The sequence below is a fragment of the Sorex araneus genome, chromosome 6 (genome assembly GCF_027595985.1).
Source record: "Sorex araneus isolate mSorAra2 chromosome 6, mSorAra2.pri, whole genome shotgun sequence".
Taxonomy (NCBI): domain Eukaryota; kingdom Metazoa; phylum Chordata; class Mammalia; order Eulipotyphla; family Soricidae; genus Sorex; species Sorex araneus.
In genome coordinates this window covers 99,154,278-99,180,730 of record NC_073307.1, presented here as the reverse complement: position 1 = coordinate 99,180,730, position 26,453 = coordinate 99,154,278, and the positions used below count along the sequence as shown (strand labels likewise).

General features: G+C 70.7%; 1 protein-coding gene across 2 annotated transcripts; it reads right to left on the bottom strand.

The window, feature by feature from the left end:
- Window positions 1-11: 11 nt before the first annotated feature.
- Window positions 12-25,438, bottom strand: GRAMD4 (GRAM domain containing 4). Of its 2 annotated transcripts, XM_055142099.1 has the most exons (19): window positions 25,249-25,438; window positions 11,007-11,217; window positions 9,600-9,720; window positions 7,577-7,697; window positions 7,296-7,357; window positions 5,687-5,819; window positions 5,527-5,552; window positions 5,144-5,235; window positions 4,897-4,988; window positions 4,689-4,737; window positions 4,445-4,516; window positions 4,215-4,258; window positions 4,034-4,143; window positions 3,740-3,894; window positions 2,680-2,824; window positions 2,265-2,358; window positions 1,549-1,633; window positions 1,175-1,243; window positions 12-1,098 (listed from the first exon to the last, which is right to left on the bottom strand). In XM_055142099.1, exons 1-19 carry the CDS (start codon window positions 25,275-25,277, stop codon window positions 988-990), a joined length of 1,821 nt encoding a protein of 606 aa, XP_054998074.1. In that variant the 5' UTR covers window positions 25,278-25,438; the 3' UTR covers window positions 12-987. The 2 variants fall into 2 exon arrangements, with proteins under 2 accessions (XP_054998074.1, XP_054998075.1); XM_055142100.1 differs by lacking the exon at window positions 25,249-25,438 and having other exon boundaries at window positions 7,591-7,697; window positions 11,007-11,144.
- Window positions 25,439-26,453: the final 1,015 nt, after the last annotated feature.

The window sequence follows — 26,453 nt, the reverse complement described above, 5'->3', positions numbered from 1 at the left end:
CAGCACAGCGGCTGGACGCGGTCCCGGCACGTGGCCAGTTTTCATCTCCCCAAAGGGGTCTCCAACTGAGCCCCGCCCCCCCGCCCGGGCCCCACGGGGGTCCCCGGCCGCGATGCCATCGCAGGCCCTACAGTCTGACCCGGGCTCGGGCTCCGCGGCCCCCGCGCGTGGCCCCGGGCTACAGGACGCGGACAGACAGTGTGGGCTGGGCCCGCCGGCCAGCACAACTGCCTCCTGCCCCCAGACCACCCGGGGGGCAGCCGCGGCCGTGTCACCACCTCCCCCCCGGAAGCAGCAAACTAGGATCAGAGCGAAGATTAAAAATCACATCTGAAAATGATACAAAAATAAGAAAAACGGCTTGCTCTCTGTAAAAATATAATCTTCTGTGTCTTCAAAAAACAACGATCTCCGTGACACTCGGGGCCGCAGGCGCGGGGGTGCCAGCCCGCCCCCTCCTGCCACGCCTGCGCCCCCACGCTGCCCCCAGGGCCGCCCCGGAGAGACCCCCCAGCTCCCGGGGGGCCCCACCCCCAACACAGACCCAGAGCGGGGACCACCAGGCCCAAACCTTGGGGGTCTGTCAAGGTCTCTCAGGGGGGGTCACTGCAGAGTCCACCTGGCCTGCAGGACAGCCCTGAGCCCTGCCCACCGGAGCCTCTGGACGGTCAGTTTCCACCTGAGACTCTGCCCCTCCCTCGAGGGCAGGTGCCCGCGGGACCCCAGGCCTGGCCTCCCGGGGCCCAGGGGGCTGCAGTGAGCCCCGAGCCCGGCTATGGCTTTGGTTGGACAGCCGCGGGTCCCGTGCCCCCTCTGCCCACAGGCACCGCCCAGCACCAGGGCGGCCACGGCTCTGGGCCGCCATGGAGGGGCACGAGGCGGCCCCCTGCCCGTCCACTCCCCAACGGCGGAGATGGGAGGCCGACCGCCAGCCGTGCTGGGAGCCGCTGCCCGCTGCCGACAGCTGCCCGCGGCTGTCCCGCTGTGCTAGGTGTCGCTGCCCGTGGCCGCCGTGGCCGCTGCCGTGATCTTGGAGTACTGGCCGCAGATGGTCTCGAAGGCCTCGTCTCTGTGCACCATCGCACCGAACACCAGCGGCTGCGGGGGGCACGCGTGAGCTCCTGCCCCGATCCCGGCCCCCCTGCAGGACCCCCGCGCCCCGCCCGGCACTCACCTTCTGTGTGGACGGCGTGGACACGGCGATGCCCATTCCCGAGCCGGGCAGCACAGAGAGGGCCTTGTACTGGGGGGGACGAGGCGCGTTAGCCGGCCGCCCACACCCCCCCTCCTCCGGGGACAGGGGCCTGGAACATGGCCGGGCTCCCGGCCCTGCCCCTGCTCTCTCCCTCTCTCCCCACCCCGGGGGCCACTGTGCTCAGGGCGGGGTCCTTGCTGGCCCCAGCCTGTGCAGCCTGGCATGGGGTCCCCAGGACACGCATGCACGCCCCTTCCCTTCGGTGTCAGCGCACTAGCCTGACCGGGGAACCTTCTGGAAGGGGCCCAGACGGCAGCTATGCACGAGGGGTCCCGGGCCGCGGCAGGGCTGACCTTCTGGATGTCTGTGATGTCCACCAGCCTGATGACCTTGTTCCTCTTGGACGAGCCGGACTTGGAGCTCTCAAAGCACAAGTAACTGTGGGGCGGAGGGGGAGGGTCAGCCCATGAGCCTGGGGGTCCCACAGCCAGCCGGCACCCCAGGGGGCAGGGCCCAGGGACAGCCCCTTGCTGGGACAACAGGGAGAAGCCCTTTCCTCCAGGGTCTGGCAGGGACCCGCAGCCGAGCACCAACCATCCAGGCTGACCAGGGTCAAAAAGGAGAGGAAGGCAGCCGGGGGGCGGGGCATGGAGAGGGGCGGGGCACCTGGGAGGTGGGGCGTCCAGGAAAGGGAGGAGCGTCCAGGAGGGCGGGGCATCTGGAAAGGGGTGGGGCATTCAGGAGGGCGGGGCACCTGGAAAGGGGAGGGGCGTCCGGAGGGGCGGGGCGTCGGGGAAGGGGAGGAGTGTTGGGGTGTCTGGGGAGGGTTATCCGAGAAGGGGCGGGGCATCCAGAGGGGCGTGGCGAGGGCGGAATACTCAGGGGGCGTGGCAAGGGGCGGGCACCCGGAGGGCGTGGCGAGGACAGAACACTCTGTCGTGGCAAGGGGCGGGGAGAGGGCGGAACACTCAGGTGGCATGGCAAGGGGCAGGTCACCCGGAGGGGGCGTGGCGAGGGGCGTGGCGCCGAGGGGCGGGGCGGGCGCTGGTGGGGCCGGCGGGTCACTCACTTCTCGGTCACGTAGAGGACCCCGTTGCGGATGTAGTCAGTGGGCATCTTGCGGTCCCTGTTGATAAGGCAGCAGCGCCAGCCGCTCTCGCAGGCTAGGGGAGAGGCCGCCTCAGCGTCTGCACCTGGACCCGCCCGCCGCTACGCCCCATGGGGGCCCTGGGGCCGCATCTGAGGGCCGGGTTTGAGGTCTCGCGTCCCCTATTTGGGGGCGTTAGGGAAAATCCCACAGTGCACTGGGGGCACATCCCAGAGCCTGCCTTGGGGGCAGAAGGGGCCAGGGGTCTGCGGAGGGGACGCCTTCCCAGGGCCCGCAGGGGGGGACGCCTTCCCGGGGCCTGCTCAGGGGCCCTGCACGGTTCTCGCGCCCACGGCCGCGCTCTGCCTCCCCCACGCTGGCGCCTGGGCCCACGCACCGGCCAGCGGCCGCTCGTTCTCGGTCAGGTTGAAGATCTCGTGGAAATTCCCCTTCCTGGGGCCGTGGAAGCGGCCCGCGTCCTCGTCCCGGCTCAGCCCCGACGGGGCGCTGGCCACGTAGCTGCGTGCAGCGGCCGTCTGCATCTGTGTGGACACGGCGGTCAGCAGTCCACACTGGGGGCCGCCTTCTCCCCGCACCCTGACCTCACACGACCCCCACGCCCACCACGCCCTGCTGAGCTGCCCCACGGCCAGGGACCGGGGCAGCCACCCACCCAGCCCGGGGCTGCCCGGACACAGCAGGCACCGGGGCTGTGGCATGAGGAGCCGCTGAGGCGCTCGACACGCACAGAGCAGGTCACAGCACACAGCACACACGTGCACCACGTGCCACATGTGGCACCAAGCGCCCATCCTACCACACATCATGGACACGCATGTCACACATGCTCCCAGACACACAGCAGACATGAGACATCCTGCTCATGTCACATGTACCGTGCACAGCACCGTAACAACATACATGCATGTAGCCGTCACAGGATACACATGGACTGTCGCTCATGACATGTCAGGGTCAGGTCAGGCTGTCCACCCCCAAGCCCCACATCACACACACACACACACACACCACACACCTCCACATGTGACAATTACGTGTGTCACACACATATAGGTCACAGTCCCGGGGGGCACCAGGAAATGCATGACCTGTCGCCCTGCCTGGACCCCCACAGGGAACGGGGGGTGGGGGAGACAGTGCTCAGGTGCCCCCGTGTGTGTGAAAGTCAGGCTCCCCGTGGCCAGGACCGTGACCCTCACTGGGACGTCCCAGGACACTCCCGGGTCACTCCTGGCCTTCTCTTCCAGGAAGGTCCCCTGGATTGACCCAGGAACCCTCTAGGGCCTGACTGTCGGCCTCCTCTGAGAGCCCCCGAGGCCCCGGGCCCCTTGCAAGGCTCGGGACACAGTGCTCAGGGCCTGGCCCTCTGGGTCCTGACTGGCCCCGGGGCGGGGACACTCCTGCCCCATGGCTCCCTCCCCCGCGGGCGGGCTCACCCTGCGGGTGGCGGCGGTCCCCGAGCGCTCCTTGAGCTGGGGGTCGGTGGGGAGGTTCCTCCAGATGATGTAGGGGGTGTCATACTTGGCGCGCAGCCGCGGGCAGCGTTTGAAGACGAAGTCGATGACGAAGAACTTGACTCCGGCATAGAGCCCTGGGGGCCGTCGGGGGCGCCATCAGGGCCGGGACCCACTCCTGACTTGGGGGGGGGCTGGCCCGAGCAGGCGGGGGGCGGGGGGGTCATCACAAAGCCGGGGGACCAAGACCCCCGAGGGACCCGCGGCCGAGCTTACCCACGACCAGCCCCACCAGGCGGTAGGGGAAGAAGCAGGAGGTGAGGAAGGCGGCCCAGAGCGCGATGTACAGCTTCTGCGTCACCTCGGGCTGCACCCACATGAACAGGCTGCAGGGGGGAGGGGGAGGGGCTCAGTGGATGCCAGGCAGCCCCCCCGGGCAGGGCGAGTGTCCACTCACTTCTTGATCTTTTCCAGGATGTCGGCCATCTTGCCAAAGAGGTTCTACGGGAAGCGGGGGCCGCAGTGAGGACCCCGGGTCACGGCTCGCAGCTCGCGGGGGTCCTTCCCTGGCCGGCAGGGCCCCTGGGGAGCGGGCGCCCCCCCCCCCGCGCCCGCCCTGGGCTGTCCCCAGCAGGCTCAGCGGCCCCAGGCGAGGGGGCACCGGAGCCCCCCGGCCCCCCGGAGTACCTGGGCCTTCTGCGCCACGTCCAGGACCAGCTGGAACTTCTCGGACACGGTCAGGTCCTCCTTGGGGGGCTCCTGCAGGCGGTGGGGGGGAGTCCCCAGCGATACAGCAGCCCCCAAGCGCACTCTGGAGCCCGCCCCGGCCACCCCGCCCCCCCACGGCCCTGCGACCAGCAGGGAAACTGAGGTAGGCGGGTGCCAGGCACGCTTGGGCACTGAGCTTGGGGGGGCCCGGCCGGAGACTCACCACGGCCTCCGTGACCTCGGGCACGATGCTCCACCGGATCCGCCAGCCCCTGCGGCAGGACACGCTCAGCCCCGGCCCGCCTGCAGGCCGCGGGCACCCCCAGGCATCGCCCAGCCCCGGGGGCCCCCCGGAGGGGTGGGGGCGGGTCTCCAAGAACCCCACGGGCCCCCCGGGGGTGACGGGGGACACGGGCCCCGCGGTCGCCTACCTGGCGATGAGGTAGTTGAGGGACAGCCTCAGGATGGCCAGGAAGAGGAACATGGGCACGGCCCAGCCGTGCCACACGGCGTTCATGTACACCTGCGGGCGGGGCCGTGTGAGAGGGCGCAGGCCGGCGGGACCCCCACGGGCTCGGGCACCCACAGGAGAGGAGGTGGGCACGCCATCGCCCCCGGGGAACCCCACGGAGGTGTCGAACTGAGGGCATGGGGCCGGGGTCTGTCCGGGGCACTCACGGCGAAGGCGATGGCGGACGTGTAGACCGAGTGCCAGTCGGACAGCGCGGTCAGGTTCCTCACGAAGCTTGTCACGGGCTTGGCCCCGCGCTCTGGGGACGCGACAGACCCCAGTGGGCGACGCTGCTGGGCCCTCGGGGGTCCAGGGAGCCGCGGCCGTGGGGGGTCCCAGGAGGAGGCCCACGGCCAGCCCCGCAGCCATGCCCAGCGCTGCCCTCGGGTCTGTGGACCCCAGGGTGGGTGGCCAGGGGCTGAGCCAGCTCCACGCCAGGGCCCACGTCCCCGGGCAGACCCTGCCCAGGTGGTGGTGAGCCCTGTCCGTCCGTCCATCCGTCCGTCCATCGTCTGTCCATCTGCCCGCCCTCCCGGCCCTGGCTACTCACTCAGTCGGCGCATGTTCTCCGTCAGCCTGCAGGGGCGGGGAGGGGGCACAGTGCTCAGCGCCAGGCCAGCAGGACGCAGCCCCCCCCCGACGGCACCGCCCCCGCCCTGGTGTGGGGGCAGCAGGCGGGCAGCCGCGCGGGGCCCCGGGCCGGGCCCTACCTGCGGGCGCTCAGGGGCTCCTCGGCTTCCACCGGGCTCTCCTCGGGCTGGAAGCGGAAGTCCTCCAGGTACTCCCCGAACCGCTCCTGCAGCCACTTCTGCGCCCGCGCACACAGCCCCTGGTTCCGGCGCTCTAGGGGGGCCACGACATGAGGTGGGGGGAGGGGGCGGGCACCCGGGCCAGACCCCCGGACACAGGTCTGCTGCACCCCGCCAGGGACACACTGCAGAGTGCAGGTGAGCGCGTGTGCAGGTGTGTGTGCGCAGAAATGTGTGTGTGTGTGTACACAGGTGTGTGCCGGTGTGTGCATGCAGGTGCGTGTGTGCAGTTGTGTGAAAAGGTGTACAGGTATATTATGTATACACAGGTAAGTGCACATAGATGTGTAAATGTAAGCAGGTGTTCGCAGATGTGTGTGTATAAGTGCGCAGTATGTGCTCTTGTGTATTTGTAGACATCTAAGTGTGTGCCTGTATGCAAGTGTGTGTATGTGTGTACATGTGTGCTGGTATGCGCAGGTGTAAGAATATACAGGTGTGTGCCGGTATTCAAGTGTGCAAACATGTCAGATGCAGGTGTGTGAGCATGTGCAGGCGTGTAAGCATGTGCAGGCATGTCAGGTGCGGGCATGTGAGTGTGAGTGTGTGCAGGCATGTCAGGTGCAGACGTGTGTGGGTGTGTGAGCGTGTGTGGGCGTGTAAGCATGTGCAGGCGTGTCAGGTGCGGGCATGTGAGTGTGTGTGGGTGAGCGTGTGCAGGCATGTCAGGTGCGGACATGTGCGGGCATGTGAGCATGTGCGGGCGTGTGAGCGTGTGCAGGCATATCAGGCTCTCCTCTGCACCCAGCTGTCCCTGCCTGGGCACTGGTGTGTTGAGGTCCCAGGGGGCCCGTCCCAGGGTGCTGCTGACTCTGGAGGGGCCATGGGTCGTCCTGGGAGTGTGTCTGGGGTTAGGTAGGTCAGTGCTGGGGACGTGGCCCTGGGTGCCCCCACAGCACAGGGCAGGGACCTACAGTGGACGCGGGGCCCCTCCAGACTCAGGGCCCGCCGCGCCTGCAGGGGGCGCTGTGCCCCCAGTGAGGGCGGGAGGCTCGGGGGCTGCGGGGGGGGGGGGGGGTGGGGGGGAGGAGAGGGGGTGGAGGCCCTGCACCCTTGCAGAGGGGGCCAGGCACACAGACCCCCAGGGCGTCCAGAGCACAGACAGGTCTGTGTCTGGGGGCAAGGGCGTGGCGTCCACGCACCCTGGACTGCCCTCCACCACCAACCTGTGTGGAGACGCCGGGGAAGGCGGGCAGGGGAGGGGCGTGAGGCCCCTGGTGGTCGGGGGCGCCCCCACCCACGGGGAGGAGACGCAGCTCTGGCCAGGCCGCGAGCAAGGCCCTGGGTGGGCGGGGGCGGGCAGGGGGACAGCCGGGCTGTGGCCGGCCCACCCGCCTCCGGGCACCTCCCCCGCTGCCTGGAGGACTCAGCCGCCAGCACCCACTCGGCAGGAAGCAGGGCCGGGAGCCACGGCCACAGCCGTGCCAAGACGGGGCCGGCTCCCCACACAGTGCTCGCCAGCACCCGCCCCAAGCACCCTCCGGATAGCCCCAGGCAGCGCCAGGCCCACCTGCTCCATTACTGGCCGGGGTGGGTCCCTTCGGGGGCTGCTGGGCCGCCTGCTCCTCGGCTCTGGGGGCGACAGGGGCAGTGAGCGCCCGCCCGGCACCCGGGGCAGGCCACCCCGCCCACCTCCCCTCCAGCCCCTGCCCCGCCCCTCCCGCCCCCTGCCCTCCAGCCCCTGCCCCGCCCCCTCCCGCCCCTTCCCCTTCCCCGCCCCTCCCCTCCAGCCCCTGCCCCGCCCGCCCCGCCCCCTCCCCTCCCGCCCCGCCCCTGCCCCGCCCCCCTCACCTGCCCTTCAGCACCTCCTGCACCCGCTGCTCCAGCTCCGCCCGCCTCTGCCGCTCCCGCTCCAGCTCCTGCCGCAGCGTCTCGGCGTTGGTCTCCTCCCGCAGCTTCCGCAGCTCCTCCTCTGCGGACGGCCGGGAGCACTCAGTGCGAGCACCCCACCCCAGGGACGGCCCGGGGAGCCGCGTCCGCCCTGCCCCGAGTGTCCCCGTCAGGACCCAGCCGGGCAGGTGCCCGCGGGTCTTCCCTGCAGGCCAGGCCACTCTCGTCGCTTCTCTCCGTCCTCCGTGCTTGCTGCCACCCGCAGGTGGACACTGTGGGGGTAACGAGGTGGGGGACACTGGCCGGGGGCCGCCGGGGGCTGAGCGGGCAGCGGGGAGGGGGCGCTCGGGCACGGCCTGTACTTCAGGGCCAGCCTGGGCCGGGGGCTGGGGCTGCGGGCACCCCCAGAAATCAGGCCGGGCCGCCCGCGTCTCCGCGCCAAAGGCCGCCTTCCAGGAAGGCCGCTGGCCGCCGTCCAGAGGGCCAGCTGGGCCCGAGGCGGGCGGTGTCTCGGCCCACTCGCGCTCACGGGGCAGGGGCTGGGCCCGCTGCGCCCACGTGCCCGCGCCATCGGCTGAGCCAGCACCCCCCCACCCCCACCCATGAAAGCCGAGGCCTGGCTGCGTCTCCCGGGACTGCCCGGCCGCTCCCGCTCCCGTCCACGCCGGCTGAGTCACCCTCGGCCACGCCCGGCGGGGGGCTGGGGCACAGCTGTCCACCCGCCACAAGATGAAAGGGGCCGAGGGTTGGGGGAGTGTGGTAGGGAGGGCACTGCCCAGCCCCCACTCAGTCCCCCTCAATGCTGGGGGCAGGAACCAGGAGGCAGTCTGGAGTGCAGAGTCGGGGGGGGGGGGGCCCGAGCACAGAGCCAGGAGTCAGCCCCGAGCACAGATCCAGGAGTGAGCCCCGAGCACAGAGCCAGGAGTGACACCGAGCCCCGAGTGAGCACAGAGGCAGACAGGTAAGGAAGGAGGGAGGAAGCTGCCCCCACCTGCATCCCCAGAGGCTCCGGGCCGACCCCAGCTCTGACTCGACTGGGTCTCCTCTCTGTCCTGCAGGACACTTCCAGCCAGCGGGGGCAGTCGGGCCCGTGTCCCCTGGGCCAGCGACCCCCGGGCTCTGCCCCTCGCAGGCAGCGTGACAGGGGCTCAGGAGCTCCGAGGCCGAGGGCAGAGCTCTGGGGTTTGTCTGTCTGCCTGCGCCTGCCTGGGACCCCAGGGCCCCCCGCCCACGCTGTCCTCGGCGCCCCAGGCCCAGGCAAGGGGCTCTCGGGGAGCGCCTGGCTGCCGGCTGCCCAGGGGGAGCCGGGGGGACACCCTGCCTGGTGCTGCACCCCGGGGCCGGGGCGTGCGGGCACGTTGAAGCGTCTCCTTTATTCACGTGCCCGAGCCTTCGTGTCTCCTGCCGCGTGCCAGCACGGGTGGCCGCTCGGCCGGGCCCCGCAGCCCGCACCCCACGGCAGTGACCGGACGGAGGGGAAGGAAGTGACCCTCGCCCCCAAGCTGCCAGGGGGAGCCCTGAACTCTGCCCAGCTGTCCCGTCCCCACCACCAGCTGGACACGCGTGCAGAGGGGCGACCCCGCCGAGCACCCAGGGACCAGGGGCCCGAGAGGCGGCAGGGGGCCCCACTGGGGCCAGGGGCCGCGGAGACTGTTCCGCCTGGGCCCAGGCTGGTGGCTCAATTTCAGAACAGGACACCGAGGGGGACGTTCACGGGGGCCAGAGGCTCACGGGGGCTGCGGGGGCGGGGGGTTTGCTGGGGTCACAGCGGCCCGAGAGAGGCCCCGGGGCCGGCCCAGGGGCTCTGCCCTCATGCCAGTGACTTGCGGACGGACACCCCCACCGATGTCCCTCCCCAGGGGAAGCAAAAGGGACCCAGAGTGCAAAGACCGGTTCAGACTCCCCGACCCCACCCCAGGACGGACACGGCCTGAGGGCCCCCACCCCGCGCAGCCCAGGGGCCTGGGGCCGGACCCCGACTCACGCAGAAAGTGCTTCTCCAGCAGGGCGATCTCCAGGTGGCCCTTGAGCTCATTGAGCCGGTCTGACTCCGCCCGGTGGAAGTCCTGCACGCCAGCCGCCATCCCCAGGGCCCCCGGCCCCGCCTGCGGGAAGCCGGAGCAGCTGCTGGGTACCCGGGCCGGGAGCAGGTTCCGGGGGCCAGGACGGATGCCACTGTGCAGGGGCTGGACCCCCGACAGACAGGAGTGTGCCGAGGGGGGGACAGCTGCCCCCTGCAGGGCTCCCGTGTCTGCACATGTACATGCTCACGTCTGTGCCACACATGTCCATACGCACCCCATTCACACATGTGCTCTTATTTACTCACATATATGTACGTGTGCACTTGCTCACTCACATGTCCACACATACACACATGTACGTACAGTGGTCAGACACACCTACATACTCAGTACATACATGCAGAGCCCACCTTACGCTCTCATATCGTCATATGCGTGCACACCAACAGACGGGCACACGGCTGGAGAGACAGCACAGTGGGGAGGGCGTTTGCCCGGCATAGTCAGCCCGGGTGCAATGCCCGGCACCCCTTGGGGTCCCCCAAGCCCACCAGGAGTCAGCCCTGAGCACCACCAAGTGCGCCCCAAATAAACAATCAACAAACAGGCGTGCACATTAGCGCCTTCGCAATCATGCACAAACTCACACCATACATGGTTATCATGCGCACACACGTGCACACGTCCACAGACCCATTCAGTCACACCATCACCCATGTGCACGCATGCTCACACACAAACACGGACATGCACATTCACTCACGTGCTGACTGACTCGTGGGTCACGCTAATTCACACATGCTCACACTTGAAGCACACGTGTTCACATGCATGCACTCAGACATATGTATGTGCACACACATGCACAGAGCTCAGAAGCTCGTGCTGGGGGTCCTGTCCACTGCTGCCACAGCCATGGGGTCCAAGAGCCGCTCAGAGCCGCAGACCCCCGAGTGGATGTGCCCGGGGTACCGGGCAGGCGGCTGGGCTCTGGGCCCACATGGGCGGTGGGGGTAGGGGCACCAGGGCTCACAGCGGCCACGCACGCGTGTGGCTGTTGTTCGGCCCCACGGAGCCCTGACCTGCTGGACACAGAGTTAAGGGCTGCCCCGGGCACCAGCCTGGCGCGGGCACGGCCAGCCGCAGCGATGCAGACACACCCCGGCGTGGGCTGGTGGCCAGCAGCTTCCAGACAGTGCCCGCCTGGTGCCCAGCCGGGTTTGCCAGGGCACAGCCAGTTCAGCCTCCGCCTGGGCAGCGCCCTCCCTGAGTGGTCAGGGGCGGGCCGGGGGTCACCACCCGGTTCATCTCCGCCCACCCGCAGTCCAGGCACCCACCTAGTGCCCCCACACCGGGCGTGGACTTACGGGGTCCCTGAGCTCGTCGCCGTCCCGGGGCACGGTCCGCGGGGCCTTCAGGGGCACCTCGTCCCCACATTCGGTGTCCGAGGCATTGGGGGACTCGGCCAGGTCCAGGAAGTCGTCTCTCTTGTGACCTCTGAACCTGATCTTGTCCAGTCTCCTTAGCATGTTCAGCACCGGCGCCCGCTGCTTCACCTTAGCATGACGGTCGGGGTCCCTGCAGAAGACGGGGGTCACTGCCCTGCCCGCGCCAGCCCCACCCCCTGCTCAGTCGGGCCCCGCCCACTTCTCAGCTCTGGTCTCCTCCCGGCCCCACCCAGCCCCGCCCCGCCCCCTGCTCAGCCTAGCCCCGCCCCCTGCTCAGCTCGTCTCCCCTTGGCCCCGCCCCCGATCAGCCTCGCCCCGCCCACTGCCGAGCCCAGCCCCACCCATTGCTCAGCCTAGCCCCGCCCCACGCTCAGCTCCGCCCATTGCTCAGCTCCAGTCTCCTCCCGGCCCCGCCCATTCCCCAGTGCCGTCCCCACCCACTGCTCGGCGCAGGCCCCGCCTCCCAGCCCCTCCCCCCCACACCACAGTGGGAAGCCTCCACTCTGGTCCACAGGCCAGCGCAGAGGCCCAGGGGAGCGGGGGTCGGGGGCTCAACCCACTGCAGGATGAACCACCTCACACTTGCCAGGAACCACCACGGAGACCCCCCAGAGTCCCCCGGGACCTGGGCTCCAGGCAGGGGGCAGGAGTGGGGAGGGACCCAGGAGGGGCCCAGCAGAGGGAACTGAGACCCCCGAATGCGGGGCTGAGGGACAGCCTGGGTCTCTGCAGGGCCCGGGAGGCCGGTAAACACAGAATAGACCGGAGAGACGACACGCCAAACCTCACACGCGTGTGGGAAGGAACCCGGCCACGGGGCTGTCCACGGCTGGGGGCCTGCGGCGACCGAGGCCCGGGGCAGAGGGTCGGGGCAGACACAGGTACCTGCCCCCGGAGCCTGCACCTGGCACAGCAGACACGGGTTCGACAGCCCAGGGCGGCGGGGCTGAGGGGTGCAGGGGGGGCGCCCGGGGCAGGACGGTCAGCCCGCCCCAGGCCACACTCGGGAAGGTCCGGGGAGAGGCCCAGCTCGCGCCCATGCCGGGCGCCCGGGCAGTGGCAGCGGGCAGTGGCAGCGGGCAGCTTGCCCCTGCGAGGGGGCCGGGGGCCTGGGCCCAGACGCGGCTGCCGGAGGGGGGCGGCCGGTGCCAAGGGGATTCTCCGCTGGACGGTCAGTCCCGCCCGCCTTCTGTCTTCCCAAGTCGCGCCGGGGAGGGGATGAAGCGCGGCCGGCCCTGCCCTCTCAGACGGCCGCCCAGGGCCTCGGGTGCCCGCGCGTCACTCCCCCCGGGCAAAGCCCCCAGCACGCGGCCCCCAGCGGGATGGCAGAGGCCACGGCACCCCGCCCCCCGCCGGGAGTGACCCCCGGGCCCAGGAAGGCCCCACTCGGGCAGGCACCTCGACCCGAGACTCCCAGGCCTCCACGGGGACGCCGGAGAGGGGCCGCGGCAGGGGCGGGGGGCCGGGCAGGGACCCCGCACACAGGGCGCCCTGGAAGCTGGCCCAGGGCGGACAAAGGCAGCAGTGTTTGGGAGCGGCTGGACCCGGGACCCGGCCCGCGGGGTGGGGGAGTGGCCCCTGCTCTGGGGGGCTCCCCCCTGCCCAGCCCGGCCCGGTCCACCCCTCCCCTACGCCTACTTGGCCGGTGGCTGGGTCCCGGGAATCCGCGCCTGGTTCCCACAGGAAGTGGCTCTGGGCCCAGCCCGCACGGGGACTCCCGGAGGTTGAGCAAGAATGGATCCCCCTGCCACCCCCTGCTCCCCGCCCCGGCCGCAGCTGACCGCCTGGCCCGCCGCCAGCTCCCCGGCCTCAGGACGGCCCCAAACCCAAGGCGGGAGCGGCAGGCCCACGGTCTGGGGACCCCCAGGGCCAGGGTCTCGCTGACCCCCGAGCCACAGCTCAGGGCCTTCCTGCCTTGAGCCAGCGCCCCTCTGTGACAGGGACCCGGGGGGCCGGGGCTCAGCGTTGGAAGCGCCCCCCACTCACGGCCCCTTGCCCAAGAAACGCCACCAGGGGAGCGTGGACAGGGCGTCTCGAGGGGGGGGTCCGGGGCTGGTGGGGGGAGCCCCCGGCCTAGGAGGTGAGCAGGTGGAGGGCGGGTGGCCGGGGCCCCTGGACACCCTCGCACGGCCCCCAAGCCCGCGGGGACACGGGCAGGGCGGCAGGAAGGGGAAGGGGCCCAGACCGCCTGGTCTCGGGGGCGGGGGCAGGAGCAGAGCCCCGGCACCGCACAGGAGGAACACGGCAGGGAGGGGGGTGCCCCCGCCCGCGCCCTGACCCGCGCCTCCTGGGGGGTGGGACCCCCACCCTCCCCGTGAACAAGGCACAGGTCGCAGCCTGGACACAGGCGTGGCTGGAGACAGCAAGGGGCACCGGGGGCCGGCCAGCTCGGGAAGGGGCCCCAGCGAGGGGCACAACCCCCCCCACGGCGCCTCCCGGCCCCCCAGGCCTGTGTGAGCCCCCACGTGAGCCTCCCGTGCTGGCCGCAAGTGTGAGAGGGGGCCTCTGACAGATGGGGGAACCGAGGCTGGGAGAAAGAGGAGCCCCCTGGACGGGCCCCGCCCAGCGCCGGCACCTCTGTGGATGGGGCCGAGCATCCCAGGGAAAGGGCTGAGCCCGGGGGGCCAGGAAGGTGGTGCCCCTTCCTCCTCCCGCGGTGCGGAAACGCGGCTCCACCCCGGCCCCGCCACAGCCACACGGGGCTTCGGAGACACATCTCCCAGCCCCGGCTTCGTCTTCACTTCCTGCGGGGCCGGCCTGGGTTCTGGGCACGCGCACACACACATACACACACATGTGCACACACACAGGGACACACGCACAAACACATTCACACATGCACGCATGCATACATGCACAACCATGCACATACACACATGCGCACACATACAGACACACACGAACACATTCACACATGCATGCATGCGCACACACACACGACACACACACGAACACATTCACACATGCGCACACACGGACACACACATGAACACATTCACACATGCACAAGCATTCACATACACACAGGTGCGCACACACACACGAACACACACATTCACACATTCACACATGCATGCACACGCACACACACACGGACACACACACGAACACACACACACATGCATACACACGCTCACGCATACACACGCACATACGCACATACACGCGCGCGCGCACACACACACACACACACACACACGGGGCTGTGGCTGACGGACAGAGGAGGTGCTCCTAGCAGGCCTGACCACGCCACACATGCCCCGGTTGGTCCCAAGTAGGTGGGGCACCTGGGGACCCTCCGCACGGCCCCAGGCAACAGGTCAGAGTGCGGGCCAGCCCTGTGCAGCCCGGCCGGGCCTCGTGCCCCTGGCCACGGTGACCAGACACCAGCCCGGAGGGAGGAGCTCAGGGAAGGGCCCGGCCAGCGTCTGCGTGGTCCAGCACCCGCACCCGTCCGTCTGTCTGTCTGTCTGTCTGTCTGTCTGTCTGTCTCCCACGGCGCTGCCTTCCCTTGTCCCCTGGCCCGACTCGGGGCTCTGGGGGGTCAGCCAGCGGCCCCAGGAGCCCCTTCTCGGCGACGCTGACGGCAGGCCACCGGCCTCGGGCGCACACGCCAGCCCAGGGGGACGGCGCCCCCGGCCCCACCACAGCTCGAGGCCCAGGGGACAGAGCGAGGGTGAGATGGCCCCGGGCGGGGTCCCGGGAAGGGGAGAAGCTCCGAGACACCCCCTGGGCCCAAGCCCAGACCCGGGGCTGCTGGGAGCCCACAGGCAAGCTGGGACACTCCCCTCCGGGCGCCGTGGGGACAGCAGGGCTGGGCCCGGAACCCCGGCCCACCGCCGGCAGGAGGACGTGCGGCCCCAGGACCCTGGCCCCTGGCTCCCACACCGCTCAGCAGTGCGTCCCTCCCGCCCTGCCCAGGGCTCACGGCACCCGAGGGCAGGGCCACTGCGGGGAAGGTGCCCCCACACGCCCACCAGGGAGGCGCCCAAGGGGAGGGAGGCAAGGAGTGACCTGGCACAACTGCCCCAGGGCCAGAGAGGTGGACGGGCTTAAGGCCTTGCATCCAGCCAACGCCAGTTCCATGTCTGGCATTGCCACGTGGGGCCCTGAGCACAGAGCCAGGAGTCAGACCGGAGCACAGAGCCGGGAGTCAGTCCCAAGCACAGAGCCGGGAGTCAGCCCTGAGCACAGAGCCAGGAGTCGGCCCTGAGCACAGAGCCGGGAGTGAGCCCTGAGCACAGAGCCAGGAGTCGGCCCTGAGCACAGAGCCGGGAGTCAGCCTGAGCATTCCTGGCGTGCTCCAAAACCAAACAGATAAAACAAGGAGTGAAACCCCAACAGAGAGCTGCCCTGGGCCCCGCCCACAGGCCACAGACCCCGCCCACAGCTCACAGACCCCGCCCACAGGCCACAGACCCACCCACTGCCAGCAGACCCCGCCCACTGTCGGCAGGCCCGGCCCACCAACCACAGACCACGCCCACTGCCTGCAGGCCCCGCCCACCCCCTCCCGCACCTTTGCCGGCAGCTGCCCGCTCCCGCTCTCGCCCCCACCTCAAGGGCACACTGCGCAGGGGGCCGCTCCCCAGGCCCCACCGGGCCTGAGCCCCGGTCCCAGGGGGCATGGTGGGCTGTTGGCACCCCTACCCCGCTTCCCAACGCCTGCAGGTGGGCCCCTCCGCAGCAGGGCGCCCACCCCCTTCTCCTCTCCCCCTGCAGTGGAGGCTGGACGGTGCCCTCGCCCCGCAGCCCGGCCCTGCGCCCCATCCCTGCCCCCTCCGCGGCGGGCCCTGGCCAGGACGGTCCCAGACCGAGTCCTGCCGCCCACAGCGGTCCCTGTGCCGTGAAAACCAGGTCACCACGGCCCCAGCCACCACCAGATTCACGCCCCCCAGCAGGGCAGGGAACCCCAGGGCCCTGGGGGGCTTCCCCCTGGAGGCGACCCACCTCCGGGACACCCCAGTACCACGGCAGTGGTCCCACAAACGTGCCGGGGGGCCCCAAGGAGAAAAATCCGAACGTATGTCAACGTGGGTCTGAAGTGGCCTCCACCTGGCCGGAGGCCAGCGGCACGGCAGAAGGCAGGGCCGGGTGCAAGATGCGGGAGGCCCGAGCCGGCCCCGGGGACCCCGACTCACCACGCCATCTTCCCACCTCCCAGGGCCAGGTCGGCGGAGGCGGAGCTGCCCCTCTGGGCGGCGCCCACCAGGGGTCCAGGGCCGGCAGGGATGCCCAGGGAAGGGCAGGGCGGGGAGCTGGCTGAACCCGACGGACGGGCTGGCAGCGCCAAGAAGGGAGTGCCCAGCTCCGCGGGCCGCCGGGACACGCCGGGAGCTGCCTCGGCCCCAGCGGGAGCCAGACGGGCGCGGTGGGCAGGCAGCTCGTGGCAGCTCGGGGCCACCTCCCCGCGGGGGACAAGTGTCCGTCCAGCCTCCTCCCTGGCCTGGGCGGGGTCAGGCCTGCGACCTTCCTCTCCGGGATCGGCAAGAGACCCCCGACCTCGCCATCCACTCTCCTCGGAGTACAGGGCCCGGGGACTCCCGGCCTGGCCCCGGGATGGCCAAGCACCCCGAACCTGCCCCAGCGTCCCACCTCCCCCAAATCACCCGCGGATTGTTCCAGAAAACCGAGGCGCCGGGTCCCACTGACCCTGGCCGTCCCGCAAACCTCAACTTCTGCCCAGGAGCGAGCCAGGCTGGGCGGAAGGGCCGGGCACTCGCCAGGTCGGAGAAGATCCCGGCAGGACCCTCCCCTCCCGTGCCCACAGCCTCGCCCTCCGCCACGCCACAGCTCTGAGCACACCTGGACTCTCCACCTGCCCGCAAACACGGCAGACACGCGGCGAGCTGGGGCCTCCCTGACCGGAACCCCGGCACCTCACATGCCCAAGGCTGCCTGCAGACACACGGACACACAGACACACAGGGCTCAGCCTGCATGAACACACACACACACACACACACACAGCTCAGCCTGCATAAACAACACACAAACACACACAGCTCAGCCTGCATGAACACACACACACACAGCTCAGTCTGTCCACGGGACACACACACATTCAGATACACATACATTCAGACATACACACACATACATACTCAGACACACAGACACACAGACACACAGCTCAGCCTGCATGAACACACACAGAACAGAGATCAATCTGTCCTCGGGACACACACACATACTCAGATACACACACACTCAGATATATACACACATTCAGACACACACACATACTCAGACACACAGACAAACACACACAAACATACTCAGACACACACACAGCTCAGCCTGTCCTCTAGACATACACACACATACTCAGACATACACATTCACACACACACACACACACACACTCAAGAGACACACACATTCAGCCTGCATGAACACACACACAGGCACACACACACACACACTCAGCGGGGCAGGAGGGAGCCTGAGGAGTGGTGACCTGCTGATGAGCACGCACATGGCCCAAGCCACCCTGACAGGGACGGACAGGGACGCAGGGGCCTGTGTGGTCAGTGAGGACAGTGCCCCCATCGGGGGTCTCTGCTCGAAGGGCCCAAGCAGACGATCCCCCAGACACAGGGCCCCGTAGCTGGCAGGCCCAGACGCCGTGAGGGACACGACCCTCCAACCCTCCAACTGTTTCTCAAACAGCCCCCCCCCCCCGCTTCCTCCCCGGGACCCCACCCAAGCGGGGCCCCTGCTGACTTCCCCCGAGGCCCCTCATTGTTTCCTGGGGGCCACATGCCCCGGTTAAAAACACTCCAGGCCAGAGTGGGGCATCTGCTGGGGGGACAGTCCAGCGAGCAGCAGGCTGGGGGCCGCCAGCAGCTGCAGGGCCGGGCCGGAGGTGTCCGCGGGCAGGCTGCTCCGTGCTCCCGTGCGGGGCCCGTCTCCCCAGGAGCGGCTCTGACCCGGGCTCTGGGGTGCCGGGAACCGCGGGCAGGTCCCGCCCGTGAGCACAGGAACTCGGCGCGTCACCTGGAGGCGACTGGAGACGCGTAAGTAGGTCAGACCAGGCCCTCCACGGCATCACCTCGGGGCCGGCAGCGGGCGCGGGGCGGCTCACGCCCACCCTGTCCACCTGGTCTCAGCACCAGGAGGGGCTTGTCCATCCGGGCACCGTCCCCCGCGAGGGCTCAGAACACCAGGGAGGGCGGCAGAGCCAAGAGGGGCAACGCCCTCAGCAACACCCTCCTGGCCTGTCTCCGCCGTGACACGCCGGGTACATCTCTCCCGTGACACCGCCGGGTACGTCTCTCCTGTGACACGCCGGGTACGTCTCTCCTGTGACACCACCAAGTACGTCTCTGCCGTGACACCCGTGCCCTCCCGGGCGCCTCTGCCGTGAGGGGCGGGCAGCACCCGGAGCCCCCGCGGGTGGCAGGGCCCCCTAACGTCTGCCACACCCTCCCGATGGCGGGTCCCACGTGTGCCTGGCACACTTGGTGGCGGGGAACCCCCCACGTGCCCGCTGAGGCCTGGAGGCGCAGGGGGAGGCAAGGCCAGCAGCCGTGGGCACGTGGGCGCCCACGGCGAGGGTCCGAGGCCTCCCGGGAAGAAGCCCCCGGCCCCGGCAGGCTGAGGGGTGCAGGGCGGGCCCCGGGCCTTCGGGGAGCCAAGGCTCGGCACTGCCCACTCTGGGGGGCACGTGGGGTCCACCGGCCCACAGCGAGGGGGACAGTGAGTGTGTGTGTCCCCAGCAGCGGGCCCACCCTGGGGGCACCGGGAGACGCTCCCCCAGGGCGCCCCTGGGGGCGGGCACTCTGCAGGGTTCGGGCCGGGCGCACGCTGTGTCCCTCCAGCCCCACCCCGACAGCCACAGGAACACCCAACAGGGACCCATACAGACACCCGCGTCCCCCACCCTGGCCCGGCCGGCAGAACCCCAGGACTTCGGGGCCTGACCACGGGCAAGGGGGCCCACGGGACCAGCCCCTCCCCGCCGGCCCCTGACCCCTGACCCCAGCAGGGTGCCAGGGTGCTGGGGGGAGGAGCCAAGGGTATGGGGGTTGCCCGGGGGTTCAGAGGTGTCTGGGCCGTGGCACCCACAGGCCCGTGACCCAGGGCGCCTGGGAGGGTCCCGGGCGGCCGACTACCCCCGTCACACCTGCAGGCGTGGCCCCCGCCCGACCCCCCCCCCGGCTGGCCCCCGGGCCAGCCCTGGCCGCTGAGTCACTTCCCCCGCACGGCCCAGCCCGCGTCTGCTGCTCTGGGCACTGGGGCCCGAGGCTGCCCCTGCGCCCACCTGTGGGCTCACCCCCACCCCCTTCCTGGGGGGCCACACGTGGGGGGCCGAGAAGCCCCTCCACCCCCTCCCAGCCAGGCCCGTCTCCGCACAGGGGCCGGGCGCTGCAAAGACCCCGGAGCCCTCGCCAAGGGCCCAAGAGGGCCGGTGCGGTGACGCCCGTGTGGGGGGCCGGGGTCTCAGGCCACTGGCCGCGCCCACCCCAGCCTCCCCCTGCTCCCCACCGCTCCCCGGAGCCTTCCACCGCGGAATGTCGCAGCCCCCAACGAGCCAAGTGCCTGCACGGGGGTCAGCCCGGGCCCCTGGACACCGTCCACCTCCCTCTCCGGGGTCCCAGGCCAGAAGGCAGGGGGCACGGCACGGGGCACCCGCCCAGCTGCACCCAGGCCTGGGCCGACCCCTGCTGGCTCCACTGCGCTCAGACCCCAGAGATCAGGGGACACGGCACAGGGGCCCCGGGACCCCGCCGGGTGGCACAGCCCCACCCCTGCCCCAGAGGATGCCCCAGGACACCCAGGTCCCCTCTCAGGGGCTCCCAGACACCCCTCACCCCACTAGGGCCCCTTCTGCGGCACGGCAGGACCCAGGGCAACCCCCCCAGGGCAGACCCCCCCCAGGGCAGACCCTCACCCCAGGGCAGACCCTCACCCCAGGGCAGACCCCCCCAGGGCAACCCCCAGGGCAGACCCTCCCCCATGCAACCCCCCCAGGGCAGACCCTCACCCCAGGGCAGACCCTCACCCCAGGGCAAACCCCCCCAGGCCTTCCACATCTGTCCCCAGCGGGGTCCGCAGAGCGCGAGGGGGCTACAGCAGGGGGCAGCGGGGCCCCGGGCCACTGCAGGGGCCTCAGCTCGGCAGATGACCCCCCGGACCAGATCCTCGGAGAACCCCCCTCTGGGGCGGGGCAGCCGGGCCTACCCAGGAGGGCAGCAGAGGGGGCACGTCCACTCCACACCCCACAGCACTGGCGCCCCCCCAATCCCCGCAACCCCGACACAGCCCCGGGCGCGGGAGCAGGCGGGTGGCCCGCGGGCAGGGCACGGGCACAGCTGCGGTTCTGGCGTCAACCCGGGCGCGGGTGACGTCTCGTCTCTAGACACAAAACCTTTGGCCCTGGGACGCGGCCCCCGCCCGCCTCCCGGCCCGAGGCCCAGCTGCCCGCGCGGCCTCCCGGAGCAGGTCGGCCGGGTGCCCACGGGCTGGGCGGGCCCCTGCACCGCGTCCCGAGGCCGCCGGCCCCAGCCTGCAGGGGCAGAGGACCCGCGCTGGCCACATGGTGGCTCCGAGGACGCCCCTCGGTCCCGGTTCCAAAGGGCGCCCAGCCTGTGCCCGGGCGAGAGAGGTCACTACCCACAGGCCCACCCTGCGCCCGGCACCCTGCATCCCTGCACCCTGTGCCCCTGTGTCCCAGATCCCCGCACCCCGCACCCCCGCACCCCTGCACCCCGTGTCCCAGACCCCTGCACCCCACGCCCGTGTCCCAGACCCCTGCACCCCACACCCCTACACGCCTGCACCCCGTGTACCAGACCCCCACACCCCACACCCCATATCCCTGCACCCCGTGTCCCAGACCCCTGCACCCAACACCCCCACAACCCTGCACCCCGTGTCCCAGACCCCTGTACTCCACACCCCTGCACCCCTGCACCCTGTGCCCCGTGTCCCAGACCCCCGCACCCCACACCCCTACACCCCTGCACCCTGCGCCTGTGTCCCAGACCCCTGCACCCCACACCCCACACCCCGTGCCCCTGTGTCCCAGACCCCTGTACCCCACACCCCTCCACCCTGTGCCCCTGTGTCCCAGACCCCTGCACCCCTGCACCCCACACCCCTGTGTCCCAGACCCCTGCACCCCACACCCCTGCATCCCTGCACCCCACGCCCCCACATCCCTGCACCCTGCACCCTACACCACTACACCCCGTACTCCTGCAGCCCGTGCCCTCCACCCCTGCAACCCTGTGGCCCATGCTTCACACCCCGCACCTTTGCACCCCTCTGCCCTGCAACACCAGCCCTACACCTGTGCCCTGCCCCCAACACCAGGCACCCCCTGCCCCGCAGCCTGGCGATGTCAGTGGACAGTCAGTGGGTGGGGCATGGGCAGGGGTGCAGGGGCGGAGCGGAGGGGGCCAGTGGGGCCGAGATGGGTCCGGCTCCCCTGAGCCTGCACCGCACACACCCCCATCAGCTGGGGGCCCAGGAAGCAGCTCAAGCAGGGGGGCCACGGGGCAGCGCCGGGTGGGCGGGCCAGAGGACTGAGCAGCCCCAGGCCAGCACAGGACATTCTCTCCCGAGCCACTTGGACCAGCTGCTCCTCGGGGGGCAACAGGGCCCCCACAATGGCGCCCGGCGTGCGGGACAGGGGCACCAGAGGGAAAGAGACCGGCAGCGCGGACACGCCCGGCCGAGCCCAGAGCAGGGGCGCCCGCGGAGCTGGTCAGGCTGAGAACACGCAACACCGCGGGCCCCCGGGCGCCCCCGACCCACGGGGCGGTGGAGCCTCCACACGCGGGGAGACAGCCCTGACGCCCAGCTCGCGGACACGGGCCCTGAGGAGCCGCCGGGCAGCCCGGGACGGACGACGGAGGGGGCAGCCCTCGGACAGACAGACAGACAAGGCCACAGCCGCGTCCGGCCCGCCCAGCTACACGGCTGCTCCATCGCCAGTGCTCGGGTTGAAAGTCACTTTAAGAACCATGGACTGGAACCCACCCAGGGCGCAGACGGTGAAGACTCACAGTGAGGGCAGGGCCAGGGCGGCAGCGGGGGCGAGAGCCCGGGGGCCGCGTCTGAACTCCCCGCTGCAGACCCGAGGGTGCAGGGCACACCCCGACCAGGGCAGCGCGGGCTGTGTCCCCTGTGTAGACGGTGCACGGCTGACTTCACCCGCACCCGCCAAGCTCGGGTCTGGGGCACAGGGCAGGGCAGGGCTGCCTTGGCCTGATTCCGGCTCTTTGGGGCCAGGTGCCCCCAGTTTGGGGGCGCTGATGCGGGACAGACCCGGGTCCACGCTCCTGCTCCCAGGACCATCCCATCCCCCCAACATCAGCCAGGGCCCGCCCCAGGCCTCCGCTTTGATCCGCAGCCCAGACACTCATCAATGAGGCCACAGCTGTGGCCCAGAGAGGCCGCGCCCTGGCCTGGAACGCACAGCCAAGACCGGCCTCTCCTGCCGCGGCACAGGGGCCCTGGGCGGCCGCTCCCCTGCCCCCAACAGGGACCCTGGGTGGCCCTGGGCAGAGAGCTCGGCCTGAGCGGGCCGGCAGCCACGCCGTGCCCACCGCGGGAGAGGCGTCAGGAGCTCAGAGGCAGACCCGGGGCGTGGGAAAGTGCCCACCGGGAAGCGGAGCCCCCTCCAGTCACGCCAGCAGCTCGACTGCCTTCTGGGGCCCCGAACCACGAGCAGGGACACGGGACGGGGCAGAGAGGCGGGGAGCAGGGCGCCCAGTGGCTTCACTCGGACAGGAGGCACTTTGCGGGCAGCTAGGGGCAAGCTGTCAGCTGTCACCCGGCTCAGACGCCGTCACACAGGCCGTCACACGCGTGGCCCGGCTCGGACACCGTCAGAGGCCGTCACACACGTGGCCCGGCTCAGATGCCATCACACAGGCCATCACATGCATGGCCTGGCTCAGATGCCATCACACAGGCCGTCACACGCGTGGCCTGGCCCAGACACCATCACACAGGCAGTCACACGCGTGGCCTGGCTCAGACGCTGGCACACAGGCCATCACACGCGTGGCCCGGCGTGGACACCGTCACACAGGCAGTCACACGCATGGCCCGGCCCGGACACCGTCACACAGGCAGTCACACGTGTGGCCTGGCTCAGATGCCATCACACAGGCCGTCACACGCGTGGCCCAGCATGGACACCGTCACACTGGCCGTCACACGCGTGGCCAGCGCAGACACCATCACACAGGCCGTCACACGCGTGGCCCAGCGCGGACGCCGCCACAGAGCTGCAGTAACTATGACCAGGCTCAGACAGTCATAAAGTCCACCCAGAGCGACCGGCCGCACCAGGGGACAGTCCCTGTGCCAGCATTTCCACTGACCCGGTGAAAGTCCATAACTGGTTCCTGTCCTGTGGGGCCAGTCAGGCCCGGGGGGTGCTGGGGAGAAGCCGCAGAGCAGGCGGCCAGCTGGCCTGAGGAGATAAGCAGAGAGCAGGTGTGCAGGGATGCAGGGGAGAGGGGAGCAGGGCTGAAGGGGAGCAGGGCTGTAAGAGGAGCAGGAGTGAGGAGAGGAGGAGTGGGGAACAGGGCTAGAGGGGTACAGCAGACAGGGAAGTGGGGAGCAGGGGTGTAAGGGAGTGGTGGTGTAACGGTACAAGGGTGCTGGGAACAGGGCTGCAGGGGAGCAGGTGTGCAGGGAACAGCAGTGTAGAGGCACGGGTGCAGGGCGCAGAGGAGCAGGAATGCGGGGGAGCTGCGATATAGGGGTGCAGGGGTGCAGAGTGAAGGCAGCCGGGGTGCGGGGGAGCCGCGGTATAGGGGCTCAGGGGTGCAGAGTGCAGGCAGCAGGGGTGCGGGGGAGCTGCGGTATAGGGACACAGGGGTGCAGAGTGCGGGGAACAGGGGTGTGGAGTGCGGGGAGTAAGGAAGCAGGGGTGCAGGGGGCAGCTGTGTAGGGGCGCAGGGGTGCAGAGTGCGGGGAGCAGGGGTGCAGGGGAGCAGCAGTGTAGGGGTGCAGGGCTGCACTGACAGGCCCTTCTCTGCACAAGAGCTCACTAGGCCAGGGCCAGGCCCCCACCCTCGCCTGCCGCGGCTGCAGGAACCACTATGGTACTTCAGATAGACAGACAAGACAGATGGACAGAGGAATGGACAGACGGACGGACGGACACTCGGGCCAGGCTGCACCGTCAGCAGAGAACCCCGGGCAGGGGCAGGCGCCCGCCAGCACCCACAGGGCCCTACCCCAGGGGTGGGTGGGGTGAGGGGGGCGGCCACCCCGGGACCCCAGCCTGAAAGGGACGGGGTGCGGTCTGCACGAGGGGGCCCACAGAGCCCGGGCTGGGGCGGGGGCCAAGCGGGGACACTCCACCTGGGCTGCGATCCCAGAGGCGCGGCCAGGCACAGGCGGGGAGCGTGGGGCCCTGCGGGGCCCAGCCCTGTCCTGGGGGCGGCAAGGACCCTGGTCCTAGCCCCTTCCTCGGCCCCACCAGGGAAACTGAGGCCCAGGCCACCCAGGGCCCTCCTGCCCAAGGTCAAGGGCAGGTGTGCCCCGGAAGTAGGACTCCAGATGGCTGATGGCCCCACAAGGGCACCCCTGCGGGCAGGAGGCCCCCGAGCCCCCCAGGGCAGGGCCGGCCTGGGGTCCACAGGCCAGAGGTGCCCGCAGTAGGGGAGGGCAACAGGGTCCCCCAAAGGGACTCAGCCCGGCCGCTGGAAACCGCGAGCTGGCCAGCCTGGGGCTGACCCGCCCGGAGGGTCCCTGCAGGGGCGGGGCGGCTCCCACCCCCCGCCCTGGGCGCTGGCGGGGCCCAGGCGGCCCCTCCCGGGCAGGTGAGGCCCCCAAAGCGCCCGCCTCACCTGCGGCGGGCCTGGGCCCCAGCCCGGTGGGGGCGCGCGGAGCCGCGAACAAAGGAGCGGAGGTGGGGAGGGGGCGCGGGCGCCGGGCGCCCACAACTTTTTGGCGCGATCCTGGCGGGGGTCGCAGCGCGCGGGCAGCGGGGCGGGCGGGACCGGGCGGACCGCGCCCCTGCGCCCACCTGCCCGCGCGCCCCGCCCCGCCGCCCGCGGGCGCGCCGGGCGGGGGGCGCGGGCCCAGGGTAGCCGGGCGCGGGGGCGTGTGCGCGCAGGTGGGCGCCGGCGGCCGCGCCCCGGGCCGGGGTCCGCCGAGGTCCGCGGGGGCGACCGCGCGCGCCGCTTACCCTGCGCGGTGATCGGGGCCAACTCTCATCCACAGGCCGCGCCCGCGGCCGCGCTGCACCTGCCACCGGACCCGGGCCCAGCGGCGCCGGGGAGCCGGGACGAGGCGGCCCCGCGGGTCCCGGCCACGAGCGCGGAGGCGGCGGCGGCGCCAGGTCGCGCGCTCGCGTCCCGCTGCGCCGAGTCTGCGCGCCCCCAGCACGGCCTGCGCAGCCGCCGCCTCGCCCCGCCCCTTCCCCGCCCCCAGCTTGAGGCCCCGCCCCTCCAGCTCGCCAACACGGCCTGCGCAGCGGTCGCCTAGCCCCGCCCCGGCTACGCCCCCAGCACCGGGCCCCGCCCCTCCTGTCGCCGGGCCTGCGTAGCCACCACCTTGCCCCGCCCCTTCCCCGCCCCCAGATCCAAGCCCCGCCCTCTCGTCTCCGGGCCTGCGCAGTCGCCCACCCGACCGGCCCCGCCCCCAGCTCTAAGCCCCGCCCCTCCTGCTGGCGGGTTTGTGCAACCGCCTCTTTGCCCCGCCCCTTTCCCGCCCCCATCTCAAAGCTCCGCCCCACCCTCCCGCGGTTCTACGCGGTCGCTGCTTGACCCTGCCTTTACCACGCCCCCAGCCCTAAGCCCCGCCCCCAATGGGCTTGAGTATCCGCCTCGTTTCGCCTCGCCCCGATAGAAGCTCCGCCCCCACACCGCCCCACCCCGCCCCGCTCAGCGCACGGTGCTTTAAAGGGGCCGCATCCCCGCCCCGCCGGGCGCGTCGCCCGCGAAACTCGCTGGGGTCGCGCCTGCCTTGGCGCCTCCGCGCTCCTGCGCGCGCGCGACTCGGTCACGCGGCGCCGCCTTTGTTTGGGTGACCACGTGCGTCCCTGCCGCACACTCGCACGCACGCAAACACACATACGCAAACACACACGCACGCACACGCTCCCGCCAACACACACCCACACATACACACGCACGCACACGCTCCCGCCAACACACACCCGCACATACACACGCACGCACACGCGCACGCACACACACGCACACAAATACGCGCACACACACGCATGCCAATACACACGCACACGTGAACACACGCCCGCACACAGGCACAAACATGCACTCACGCACGCACATGCACTCGCACACACACACAAACATGAACTCACAGAAGCACGCACACGCATGCACACACAAGTGTGCACACACATGCACTCACACCACACACACATGC